We start from the raw sequence: 14,817 nt of genomic DNA, 5'->3' as shown, positions 1-14,817 counted from the left end.
ATAGGTTTATAGATGACATCTTTGTGGTCTGGACTCATGGTGAAGAAACACTCCTTAATTTCCTCCATAACCTCAACTCCTTTTCGAATCTGAATTTCACCTGGTCCTTCTCCAAAACCCAAGCCACCTTCCTGGATGTTGACCTTCATCTTGTTGAAGCTCACATCCACACCTCTGTCCATATCAAACCCACAAACAAACAACAGTACCTTCACTTTGATAGCTGCCATCCATTCCACATCAAACGTTCCCTTCCCTACAGCCTAGGTATTTGTGGCAAACGTATCTGCTACAGTGATGAATCCCTCAACAATTACACCAATAACCTGACCAGTGCTTTCCTCTCCCACAACTATCCTGCAGACCTTGTCCACAAACAGATCTCCCGAGCAATACATTCCTCCCCGTCCAACAACAATGTTCCTACCCCCAGACCACACAGAAGCATCCCCTTGTCACCCAATATTATCCTGGCCTTGAATACATCAACAAATTACTCCGCCAGGGATATGACTTTCTCAAGTCAACCCCTGAAATGAGATCATCCCTTGACAAAGTTCTCCCCACACCACCCAGAGTTGCCTTTCATCGCCCCCCTAACCTCCGTAACACCCTTGTCAAACCCTACAATATTCCCAGACTACCTTCTCTACCCAGCGGTTCATACCCCTGTAACCGACCCCGCTGCAAAACCTGCCCCATGCATCCCCCCACAACCACCTACTCCAGCCCCGCTACTGGTAAAACATACACAATTCAAGGCAGGGCCACATGTGAAACTACACATGTCATTTATCAGCTGACATGCTTGCACTGCACAGCCTTTTACATCGGTATGACAACAACTAAACTGGCTGAGCGCATGAACGGACACAGACGAACTGTCCGCCTAGGAGATGTCCAATACCCAGTAGCAGAGCATGCCCTCCAGCATAATTCTAGGGACCTAGGAACCTGCTACACCGTATGTGCCATTTGGCTTCTCCCACCCAACATCAGTCCCTCTGAGCTGCGGAGATGGGAACTTGCACTCCAACACATCCTTTCATCCCGCCATCCCCCTGGACTGAACCTACGTTAAACCACCTCACTCCCATTTACTCTTCAGTCTTCTCCTCTTTCCCTTTCGTCTTTAGCCATTCACACATCTTTTCATCCTACATAGTTGTGTTTATCTTTATACTGTATACCTCTTTACTTCTGTATGCATCCTCTTTGGTTTGAAGCTGGCACAGTACTTACAGTAGAATATCTTTGGCTTCCCCCTGACAACCATGCCTCCATCCTTGCTACCTTCCCTGTTTTCCTTTCCCTGTTGCTTCATAACCTGGGTTGCGAGTACTGAATCCACTTTCTCTTCTTCCCTTTCTTTCCCCTCTCTCCTTCCTGATGAAGGAACATTTGTTCCGAAAGCTAGGAACGTAAATGTTCGGTTCTGTTTTTTGTGTATCTATCGGCTGTACTGAGCTGAGGTAAGTACTGGCCAGCCCCTCTATCTCTTTGTTAGTATTTGTTTCACAAATTATGATCTGTGCATACCAAACCACGTGTCCTACCCCTTCATACAGATAGGTGTATCAGATGCTGGGAGGGGTAGAAGGGGTGGGGAGGGGCAGGGGGCAGAGGGGGAGGGCGCAGAGGGGTAGGGGTAGGGGTAGAAGTTGAAGGGGGTAGAAAGTGGAAGCGGGTAGAAAGTGGAAGGGGGTAGAAAATGGAAGGGGGTAGAAAGTGGAAGGGGGTGAGGTAAGAAGGGGAGGGGGTAGAGGGGAGAGGGGGATGACTGCTTTCAGCACTTTTAAACTCTTGTACTTCTCCTCACACTCCCTCCTCCATAACACTTTTGGAATACACTGTGTAATGGACGTGTAAGGTCATCTGCGGTCAGCAAGGGTGAAGGATGTGAAAGATGGTAGCAAATTCCACAGACCACAGAGATGGAGAAGAAGCAGAGCAGGAAGTACAGAAGTTGCTACCAGAGGTAAATTGAGGTAAGGGTACATAGAAATGCAGCAAAGAAGGTTGGTTATAAAAAGTGAAACAAAAAAATTAGCAAGAGAGAATAAAGTTAAGACAAGATGAATTGGAGAGATAAGGTCCCAAAAATCTATTCCAAGGTAAATTCATATCAGTATTTGAAAATAGCTTTCAGCATAAGCTAATCAGAAGGAACATTAAACAGCCATGTAAAAAAACTTGGATCACTAAGTGGATTAAAGTATCTTGTGAAAGGAAAAAGGGAAATGTATCTTTTGGCAAGAACAAGTAGAGACCCTGCAGTAGTTCCGCACTACAAAAAATACTCAAAATTACTAAGAAAGGTCATTAAAAAATCACATGCACATAACGTCAGAAATCAGTATGTCTGACAACAGAGTTAAGGCAATATGGAATATAGTGAAGCAAGACAAAGGACAACCAACCACCAAAGAGGATATTACTATTGAATTGAATGGAAGGGTTATAAATGATGAGTCATAGGTAGCAAATGTATTTAATAATCACTTAATAACATAGTAGAAAGTCGAGGGACCAACAGTTCAAGAGAAAGATCACAGCAATATGCTGAAGAGGTAACTGTCAAAAAATTACTTCAATACGAGAGAAGGAAAGTTGCTACTCACCATATAGCGGAGATGCTGAGCCATGATAGGTACAACAAAAAGATTCACACAATTATAGCTTTCGGCCATTAAGGCCTTTGTCACCAGTAGACACACACACACACACACACACACACACACACACACACACACACTCATGTAAACGCAACTTGCACACATGTCTGCAGTCTCAGAGAACTGAAATTACACTGCGAGCAGCAGCACCAGTGCATGATGGGAGTGGCAACTGGGTGGGGGTACGGAGGATGCTGAGGCAGGGAGGGGGAGGGATAGTATGGTGAGAGTGGCAGACAGTGAAGTGCTGCAGTTTAGACGGCGAGAAGGTGTGGAGGGGGGACGGGGGTTAAGTAGCAGAAAGGACAGAAATAAAAAGAAATTAAAAGACTGGGTGTGGCGGTGAAATGATGGCTGTGTAGTGCTGGAATGGGAACAGGGAGGGGGCTGGATGGGTGAGGACAGTGACTAACGAAGGTTGAGGCCAGGAGGGTTACAGGAACGTACGATGTATTGTAGGGAAAGTTCCCACCTGCGCAATTTGGAAAAGCTGGTGTTGGTGGGAAGGATCCATATGGCACAGGCTGTGAAGCAGTCATTGAGATGAGGGGTATCATGTTTCGCAGCGTGTTCAGCTACAGCGTGGACCACTTGTTTTTTGGCCACAGTTTGTCGGTGGCCGCTCAAGCAGACAGACAGCTTGTTGATTGTGTGAATCTTTTCATTGTGCCTATCGCAGCTCAGCATCTCCGCTATTTGGTGAGTAGCAACTTTCCTTCTCTCGTCTTTTTACATTCCATCCTGGATTTTCCATGTTTGAAAAAATTACTTCATATGAATATACCACCAACTTCTACTTCTGAAATTAAGAGAGTCATACATTCTCTCAAGAATAAAAGCTCTTCTGGTTTTGATGGTGTTTCCAAAGAGTACTAAAGATTTGCTCCCATATAACAAGTCCGGTATTGTCCGAAATATGTAATGCATCACTAACTCAAGGCATTTTTCCAGAGGGACTAAAATATGCTGTTGTTAAATCCCTCATTAACAAAGGTGATAAGAGTGACATAAGCAACTACCAACCTATTTCACTGCTAACATCATTTTCCAAATTTCTGAGAAGTTAATGTATTCTAGAATAGTATCTCACCTTGGCAACAATAATATTTCAGCAAATCACAGTTTGGGTTACAGAAGGGTTACTCTACTGAGAATGCCACTTACATGTTCACATACCAGATATTACAAGGATTAAATAACAAAATAGCACCGGTAGGTATTTTCTGTGACCTATCCAAGGCATTTGATTGTGTGAATCATAGTATACTCCTAGATAAATTGAAGTTTTAAAGGTGATATAGATTATGTCACATCTAACCAAAAGAATGCAGAAAGATGTAATTAGTAGTAATTCAACCAACAGAATCCAGGGACATAATTCTGACTGGTGAGAAATGACGTATGGGGCTCCCCAAGGCTTAATCTAAGGTTCAGTAGTGTTTCTCATATATGTAAATGATCTACCATCTAATGTACAACAAGCAGAATTAGTTCTTTTTGCAGACGACACCAGTATTGTAATCACTCCCAGTATACATACGGAAATGGAAGAAATGGCGAACAAAGTTATCGAAAGTATCATTGACTGGTTTCCTGTGAATGGTCTCACCCTGAATTTCACAAAGAAACATCATATTCAGTTCTGCACATGTAGTGGTAATATACCAATGATAAGTGTAACACATGGTGAGGAAATAATAATAGGGCGGAAACTTCCAAATTCTTGTGGGTCCATACTGTTGAGAATTTAAATTAGACAAAGTACATTTTTGAAATCCTAAAGCAACTTAGTTCAGCCACATTTGCACTTAAGACTAATTGCAAATCTTGGGGAGAGACATATCAGTAAGTTGAAATATTTTGCATATTTTCATTCAGTAATGTCATATGGAATAATGTTCCGGGGTAACTCATTTTTAAGAAAGAAGGTCTACATTACCCAAAAATGTGCTGTAAGAATATGTGGTGCTCACCCGCTATCATCTATTAGACATGTTTAAGAAGTTGGGCATTCTAACTACTGCTTCACAGTATATATATTCCCTCATGAAGTTTGCTGTAAATAATCCACTACAGTTCAAAAGGGACAATGAGGTACATAATTACAATACTAGAAGAAAAAATAACATTCATTACTCAACATTAAGGTTGCCTTTAGCACAGAAAGGGATGCAAAATGCTGCAACAAATATTTTTGACCACTTACCAACTGATATAAAATGTCTAACAGACAGCAAGGTAAAATTTGAAAATAAAAGTTTCTCCTCGACAAATCTTTCTATTCCGTAAAAGAATTTCTATGTTTGTAATGTGTAAAAGGTGGTGGGTAGGAATTGCCAACTCAATCTGTATATCTTGTTTTCATTTTGGGGAAATAAATAAATAAACAAAATAAAAAAGTATGGTGATGTTCAGAGTACAAATAGATGTACAAAACAATTTTCAATATGAATGTAAAATAACTCATTCCACATCATGACGATTAATCATGCAAAATGATCCATGGAACATGAAAGTAACTAACTAATTAGTGTGGTGGAACAGATATGCTTAATGATTTGTGTCTAACATGTATAAGAAAAATGTTAATTTCTTTAGTAGATGCATATTGTTCTAAAAGAAGCGACAAGGATAAATTTAACAACGTACCTTACACCATTACTAAACTATTTTATGATACATCACCATTTATCTTGATACCAAGACTTCTCCATTCTATGTGGAAAAATAATTACTTACTGTTATAATTGTGGCAATGATTGAATATGCAAGGAATGCACTCTCATTCTGAACAGATTCCTCAAGAATTTGATTTGCCGGAGTTGCATTAAGTTCTTTACGGATTCGAGCATATGTGTACCACAAAAAGCAAGTGCCACCTGTTCAAATGTAAAAGAAAATATACTTATGAAGAAAACCATCTTTTCAATAAACAACAAGACATTTCACTACGAAGTGAAATAAACATCAATTTTCACTACACTTTCATAAAATAACAAGGCTACTATTAAAATCCTGAAATTGTAAGAGTGATGTTTGTGAGTATTCACTAATACAATTTGGCTGACCACATAACTTTTTATTCCTTAAAATTTCTCACTTTTTGGGGGGCAGTGTTATGCTGACACCTCTATCCCAATTTCATTTCAGCAATAACTGTACAATAGTCAACATTACTATTAATTTATGCTCTCAAAGACACATTTTCATGTTTTATCACCTTTCTCAAAGACCTAGTGAGGGATCTTTGCAGAAAATCTTAAATATTCCTAACAATGTTACCATATCAAAAGGAGTAGTTATTTGCTTTGCTGATTAATCCACTCAACTGCTAGATTTCCAGAGGCCAAAAAGTTGTATTTGACAAGTTAGCGTAATTACAAAAATGGTCATTTATCAATACATCAGAATAGTATGTTACAACATGAAAGACTGTACACCACAATTGGTCATGCACATATCCCCACAGTTAAATTAAATACCATATTTTGGCGTTATTCATCTTTATTGACTTTCAGCTGCATTTAATTAATGTAATGTTACTGGATATTCCATTCAATTGTTGTTTTTGGTGGTATTTTATTAACGTGATTAGTTTTGAGTCCACACAATTATAGCTACAGATATGTTATACTGAAAACTTATAACAATTGTAGTGTTAGGATTTGTTTGCTAGCTTGTGTATGTAAAGAAGGGAAATGGATGCAGCATCTCTGCAAGGGGGATGATGATAGGAGACTTACTACACTTTGCAGTACCTGCTGATTTGGCAGTTATTCTATGCAGTCTTGTCGTGGCCCAGTGACACACTGCTTGTCACAGAATGAGTATCTTGATGATCATTATTACATCACAGAAAGAAAAGTTATAGTTGAGTTTTGAGTCATTTTTTTGACAGGAACTGTCATGCATGCTGTACAGAGTGAATAATATGTTAGAGCTCACTGCATGCATGTATGTTCATATGTATTAAGTGTTACTGCACTGTAAAAGAGAAGACTTGATATCACCCAATTTCTGATGACATACTCTACATCATTAGTAGAGAATTAAAAGTAGATATGACTTTTCAGCCACTAGCATTGAAGAACTTGCGGAGGTGAAGCAGTACACACTACCCAACGAATTACATGGTTATTCTGAAATGCATTTAAGATGCAGTGAGACAGAATTACTGATTAACAGTGGCCAAAAAAAAGTCACTCACAAACTGCCTCACACCAGAAACAGGAACATTTCATTCTGGCTCAGTTATATGATAGGGCTGAGAAAATAATTTCATTCTGGTGACATGACAGGATGCAGAAGATTTGTGAGTTGTAAAATTGACAAAATGTGCAGAAGCAGAATAAATTAATTACAAACTACTAAGGAAATATCAATTTTGAAGAAAAATTTCACCAAAACATATTGCTACTGTCCTAAATAACCACGTTGACAGCTGAAATTACATAGTAATGCAAAAGCAATTAACAACACTACATTTGAATAGATTAAAGAAGAATAAATTTTCTGATGAGCAGTCATTAAATCTAATCATAACAACAGCATCAAAGAAGAATTATATCAGTCCACTAGTCGGATAATCCCTCACAGCAATTCCCAAGTACTACAATTGCCTTGTTAGTTCAATATGATGCCCAGTAACCGACAGTCATTACACCAAGCTCATCAACCTTACAGCAGCAGCTGTCCACTCGCCATCAACAATGCAGTCTGACCATCACATCAGTCTAGCTTCCTGTTGGCATCACGATGAGGCAGAGAGATAGGTAAGGAAATTTGGTGAGCTGTATTCACTCCAAACTGAACTTCCATTGTTGTTGTATGGTGGTGAAGGTGTATGTTATGGACTAATTAGAAGTGAGTTTGGCAATAAAAGTTTTTCGACTTTTTCAATGAAGTTGTCAATACACTGGGACAACTGACAGCACTGGAGGATTAGTTGTAAATTTGGCATCACTTTTACTGTATACTTGTACCGATCCAAAGAATGGAGCAAGAAATGAAAGGATTGTTCAAGTGGTTTAATAAATATCTTATTAGCAAATCAGATACTAACCTAGGTATTATTGACCCAAGTTTAAAAGCTTTAGGCGATAAAATTTATAAGTTAAACGCAAGTGCAAAACAATTTGGCACTGACTTTGTAGAGTTGATAAGAGCAAATAGATAATTGGGATGACGTATTGGAAAAGTGAATGACACATCAGCCACCACTGCCGATGTGGTATGCTGTCAAAACAATATTTTAACTGTATGTACTAAAGAATTTCATCAAGGAAACAGAGAGATAATTAACAATTGGCAGAGAAGTTACATTCTGACATAAGTAAACTGCCTGATCTGTCACAAGTCTATTAACTACAGACTTTGTAGAACTAAATATTATGTACAAACAAACCTCAGACATGAATTTGTTCCAACTTCACACCTTTGGAGGAGTGTAATAGTCCTTCCTTTGAACTGAAGATTCAACCCAATGTGGTATCTTTTCCCAGAAATGGTGCCTAATTAAGTATATTTTGGAATCTGATTTTGATGCAGAACTGCAATTAAGCTGGTGGGATACACATTTAACCAAGGATTTCAATGTTATTGACTAGATTTGTGTTACCTGAGGTTGTGTACTGATTATTTTGTACAGGGTTATTACAAATAATTGAAGTGATTTCACAGCTCTACAATAACTTTATTATTTGAGATATTTTCACAATGCTTTGCACACACATACAAAACTCAAAAAGTTTTTTTAGGCATTCACAAATGTTCGATATGTGCCCCTTTAGTGATTCGGCAAACATCAAGCCGATAATCAAGTTCCTCCCACACTCGGCGCAGCATGTCCCCATCAATGAGTTCAAAAGCATCGTTGATGCGAGCTCGCAGTTCTGGCACGTTTCTTGGTAGAGGAGGTTTAAACACTGAATCTTTCACATAACCCCACAGAAAGAAATCGCATGGGGTTAAGTCGGGAGAGCGTGGAGGCCATGACATGAATTGCTGATCATGATCTCCACCATGACCGATCCATCGGTTTTCCAATCTCCTGTTTAAGAAATGCCGAACATCATGATGGAAGTGCGGTGGAGCACCATCCTGTTGAAAGATGAAGTTGGTCTCCAGTTGTGGCATGAGCCAATTTTCCAGCATGTCCAGATACACGTGTCTTGTAACGTTTTTTTCGCAGAAGAAAAAGGGGTCGTAAACTTTAAACCGTGAGATTGCACAAAACACGTTAACTTTTGGTGAATTGCGAATTTGCTGCACGAATGCGTGAGGATTCTCTACCGCCCAGATTCGCACATTGTGTCTGTTCACTTCACCATTAAGAAAAAAATGTTGCTTCATCACTGAAAACAAGTTTCGCACTGAATGCATCCTCTTCCGTGAGCTGTTGCAACCGCGCCGAAAATTCAAAGCGTTTGACTTTGCCATCGGGTGTCAGGGCTTGTAGCAATTGTAAATGGTAAGGCTTCTGCTTTAGCCTTTTCCGTAAGATTTTCCAACCGTCGGCTGTGGTACGTTTAGCTCCCTGCTTGCTTTATTCGTCGACTTCCGCGGGCTACGCGTGAAACTTGCCCGCACGCGTTCAACCGTTTCTTCGCTCACTGCAGGCCGACCCGTTGATTTCCCCTTACAGAGGCATCCAGAAGCTTTAAACTGCGCATACCATCGCCGAATGGAGTTAGCAGTTGGCGGATCTTTGTTGAACTTCGTCCTGAAGTGTCGTTGCACTGTTATGACTGACTGATGTGAGTGCATTTCAAGCACGACATACGCTTTCTCGGCTCCTGTCGCCATTTTGTCTCACTGCGCTCTCGAGCGCTCTGGCGGCAGAAACCTGAAGTGCGGCTTCAGGCGAACAAAACTTTATGAGCTTTTCTACGTATCTGTAGTGTGTCGTGACCATATGTCAATGAATGGAGCTACAGCGAATTTATGAAATCGCTTCAATCATTTGTAATAGCCCTGTATTTTGTAAAAAAAAAAAAAAAAAAAAAAAAAAAAATAGACTAATCATTTACAATATTATGCACACACACACACACACACACACACACACACACACACACACGATCACGGTCTCTGGTTGCTGAAACCAGACTGCAAGCAGCTGCATATGACAGGAGACATGACCAGGTGGTGGGGGTAAGGAGAAGGCTGAGGTGGGCAGATGGGACGCATAGCACAGTAGGGGTGGGGGATGGTAAAATGCTGCTTGTGGGAGCATACAAGAACGAAGTGGAGAGAGGGTAGGGCAGATAGGTGCAGTTGGAAGGTTAGACAAAGGAGAGGGAGGGGGAGGGGGGGGGGGAGGGTTAGCGGAAAAGGAGAAAGGTAAAAACACTGTGGGTGAATTGGTGGGCCAGAGGACTGTGTAGTGCTGAAATGGGAATAGGGAAGGGGCTAGAGGGTACGGAACAAAGAATAACGACAGTTGAGGCCAGGATTTTCCAAGGCTAATAATTTATATGTAACATTTAGTAAACTGACTACTTTCAAAAAGTATGGAGTTTGATTCAGTTATGCAGTTATGTTTAGACTTTATACTAAATCACATACTGATTTCAAATATTTTGGTCCTAGATACAAGAAAGCAAAAAGGCACATTTGAAGTTGAAGGTAGACGTCCTCATGCATATATAAAGGGAACTGAGAGGTGTAGGTTGCTTAAGGTGTTCAAAATGTTGTCTTGGGATACTCTTTTCAATGCCATAGGCACACAGGAATGATAGTTAATGTATGGACTAAGTGGAGTAATGCCCACTAGGTTCCCAGCTGTCTGATATATATATTTTTCAGTTTAGATTTCGTATAAAAGTCTCTTACTCTTTTATTGTCTTCTTTGAAACTACAATTTCTTTATATATTGTATACATGACGAGAAGGGAGTGAACAGTGCTATGACAAGAAAAGAACACACAATAACTCTTACACATTATGCATAACTGTATATCGAGTAATGAAATTTAGAAGCTACTATGCTTCAGAGCCTGTATGTTACTTAATTAGTAATACACAAAGTGTGTACAAGGTCATATGAGGTGTGTCTCATGACAGAAGATAGCATTCCTAGCTAAAGTTGTTATGTGAATGAAGTACATACTGTGATGTAATGATATATTAACAATATACAAAGAGTTCTTTCCTTAGTGCAACCGTAACTCTACATGTCCATTTTCACAAAATGAAACAACCACAACAGTTGTTGAACCAATAATATTTTATAGTTTACAACTGGTCCCGGAATAATATAATTCCATCTTCTATCCTACAATACAGTGCACATGAACTAAAGTTGTCTTCCACCGATGTCATCTGTGGAACAAAAGTTCCATTTCCTGTTTTATAAAATAGGGAACATAGGAAAGTGACAGCAACCACTGTCTTGCTCGTCTGGTATAACTGTCACTTCGCTATGTTTCCCACTCTATGAATGCGGTACACAGAGCTTTTGTTCTGCACGACATACAGTGCAAAACACCCTCAGTTCATCTGCGCTTTATTGTAAGACAGAAGATGGAATTATATTATTCCAAAATTGGGCATCCACAATCAAATATTATTGTTTCAACATCTGTTCTGGTTGCTTCATTTTGTGAAAATGGACATCAACAATCTATCACTCCCATCAAGCAGGTTATTAATGTGCACTGTTACAAATAGGTGGTAGTAAATGTCACTGATTGCAAGGTGCTGTCAATACACCAGTTACTTCCATACTCTTGCTACATACATTCTATGCAAATTGAAGTATGAATTTTGAATACTATACTGCTGACATGTTGGTAACCAATTAACTGTTACTGCACCTAGACTTGTTCAGCATATATTTATATAATTCGTATTTTTCTGACAACTTCTGACCTTGGTATAATAGTCATAATGCAAATTTGTTACTAATGAGGTGAACACCTATGCACATAAACTAGCAAATTTTGACCAACAAATATTCCTAGACTGTGAGAGAGCTACATCATCCAGGTGGGTATTTTCTTTAAATGAAAGCTGGCTGTTAGCAGCATCATGTCAAATGGGGAAGGAAATGGAAAGGTACCCTAACCTATACATTAATTATTTGACATGCTAACATCCAGATAGTATTAAGAGGAGACCTATGTAAGTATACTCATTGCCAGCAGCACATATGTAGGAAAAAAAAATTATGACTTATTATAATGTAGAGAGGAGTGCACTTAATACAGCAGATGAGGGGCTCGACAATCATGTAAGGATTCTAAATACACTAGGAGTAAGTTATCTCAAAATATACAAGAAGATAGGAAGGCTGAGTAGTATGTAATATTAAATGGGGTACTAAGCCCTTATATATGTGGTATACTGAACAAGACAGGTGGTCCTATAGGTAAACAATGACATAAGCCTTGTTGTTGTTGTTGTTGTTGTTGTTGTTGTTGTTATGGTACTCAGTCCGTAGACTGGTTTGCTGCAGGTCTTCATGCTACTCTACCCTGTGCAAGCCTCCTCAGCTCCAAGTAATTACTGCTACCAACATCTTTTTGAACCTGCTTACTTCATCTCCCTCTACAATTCTTATCCCTCACCCTTCCCTCCAACACTAAATGTTGATTCCTTGATGTCTCAAAATCGTATCAACCGAATACTTCTTTTAGTCCAGTTACAACACAAATGTCTATTCTCCCCAATTCTATCCAGAACCTTCTCATTGGTTACATGATGTATCCATCTAATTTTCAGCATTCTTCCCTAGCACAACATTTCAAAAGCTTCTATTCTCTTCTTGTCCGAGCTGTTCATCGCCCACATTTTACTTCCATAAAGGCTACATTCTAGACAAATACCTTCCAAAAAGATTTCTTAACACATTAATCTATTTTTGATGTTAACAAATTTATCTTCCTCAGAAAGACTTTTCTTGCCATTACTAGTCTGCATTTTATATCATCTCTTCTTCAGCCACAGCCAGTTTTTTTTGCTGCCTAAATAGCAAAACTCATCTACACCTTAAGTGTCTCATTGCCTAATCTAATTCCCTCAGTATTGCCAGAATTAATTCAGCTACATTCCATTACCCTTCTCTTCCTTTTGTTAAATCATCCTTTCATGATATTGTCCATTCTGTTCAATTGTCTTCCAAGTTCTTTGCTGTCTCTGACAGAATTACAATGTCATCAACACACCTCAAAGTTTTTATTTCTTCTGCCTGAACTTACATTCCCACTCCAAATTTTTCTTTTGTTTCCTTTACTGCATGCTTACTGTACAGACTGAACAACAGTGGGGACATGCTACAACCCTGTCTCACTCCCCTTTCAACCAGTGCTTCCCTTTCACACCCCGCAACTCTTATAACAGCTGTCTAATATCTTTACAACTTGTAAAAAACATTTCACTCCCTGTATTTTACCTATGCTTAGCCCTTTACTATGCTTACTCACTGTATTTTACTTACCTTCAGAATTTCAAACAGCATATTCCAGTAACATTGTTGAAAGCTTTCTCCAAATTGATGAATGCTATAAAAGTAAGTTTGCCTTTCTTTAACCTATCTTCTGAGATAAAGTGTTGGATCAGTATTGCCTGACATGTTCTTACATTTCACTGGAATACAAACTGACCTTCCCCAAGGTCAGTTTCTCTATAAGTTTTTTCATTCTTCTGTAAACAATTCATGTTAGTATTTTGCACTCATGTTTTATATAGTGTAATAACATTTACAACTTTTCAGCACCTGCTTTCTCTGGAACTGGAATTATCATTCTTCTTGAAGTCTGAGAGTATTTCACTTGCCTTATACATCTTGCACACCAGGTGGAATAGTTTCTTCTGTTGGCTCTGCCAATGATATCGGTAGTTCTGAGGGAATGTTATCTACTCCAGGGGCCTTGATTTGACTTAGGTCATTCAGTGCTCTGTCAAATTCATCTCGCATTATTATATTTCCTACCTCATCTTCAACTACTTCCATTTCCCTTTCTATAATATTGCCTTCAAGTTTATTTCCTTTGTAAAGCCCCTATATATACTCCTTCTAACCTCCAGCTTTCCTTTCTTTGCTTAGTACTGGTGTTTCATCTGAGCTGTTGATATTTATACAGCTGCTTTTCTTTTCTCCATACACCTCTTAGATTTTCCTATAGGCAAAACCTACTTTCCCTCTGGTTATATATGCTTCTATATCCTTACATTTGTTCTCTAGCCGTTCCTGCTTAGCCATTTTGCACATCCTGTCAGTCTCATTTTTTAGATATTAGTATTTCCTTTCACCCACTTGCTTCATTTGCTGCATTTTACATATTTTCTCCTTTCATCAATTAAATTCAATACCTCCTGTAATATCCACGGATATTTAGTAGGCTTTTTCTTTTTACTTATTTGACCATCTGCTAATTTCTCTATTTCATCTCTCAGAGTTGCCCATTCACCTTATACAGTATTCGTTTACCTGCTTCGGTCAATCATTATTTAATGCTCCCTCTGAAACTCACTCTATACAAATACACACACACACACACACACACACACACACACACACACACACAAATGGGATTTATTTTGAGGCTTATGCCAAAGTAGATGAACCTACCTGAGTTTTGTAGCCCATTTGCATATGATAAGTTAAAGAATGAATAACTATGATGGAACTTTTTGAGATTTGTAGGCTGTTTATAATGCAGGGAACAATAAAAAATTAAATATAGAATGCCATGTAATAAAAGATTGCTGAGTGTTCTAAGCACGACTTCTATTATTTGAAGGTGTATATATGAGATGACGGAGAGGCTTTGTCCTGCCGTAGCCATCAGTGGTTCACAACCTTGCAACAGACCACAGCAGTCCATCTGCCTCACTGCCGCCCCACACTGAACCCAGGGTTATTGCGCAGTTCGGCCCCCAGTGGACCTCAACACTAATCCGCCAGGTGGATTCGTGCCGGGGACCGGCACACCTTCCCACATGCGGCTAGCCAGGCGGGCTTATTTGAAGGTAGTGCTACTAAGAGTAGATGTGTTACATATCTGTATGTGCAGAAGTGCAGCCTGAAAACATGTGGCAAAAAAATATCCTCAACAATAATAATAAATAAATCTCTTATAGCGTCTGATGTAGGCATGGTATACAACTATATCATCTCATATCTTGTAATGTTTTGTAT

The 14,817-nt window shown here is 39.2% G+C and overlaps 1 protein-coding gene across 2 annotated transcripts in view; it reads right to left on the bottom strand.

The window, feature by feature from the left end:
* LOC124608316 (choline transporter-like 1) overlaps positions 1-14,817 on the bottom strand; it is a 176,501-nt gene that overhangs the window by 73,989 nt on the left and 87,695 nt on the right. For both annotated transcript variants that reach the window (XM_047139977.1, XM_047139976.1), the window contains exon 8: positions 5,415-5,554. In XM_047139977.1, coding sequence (XP_046995933.1) covers positions 5,415-5,554 — 140 coding nt within the window. The remainder of the gene's footprint in view (positions 1-5,414; positions 5,555-14,817) is intronic.

This window comes from Schistocerca americana, chromosome 1 (assembly GCF_021461395.2).
Source record: "Schistocerca americana isolate TAMUIC-IGC-003095 chromosome 1, iqSchAmer2.1, whole genome shotgun sequence".
NCBI lineage: Eukaryota > Metazoa > Arthropoda > Insecta > Orthoptera > Acrididae > Schistocerca > Schistocerca americana.
This window is presented reverse-complemented; position numbering and strand designations above follow the sequence as displayed.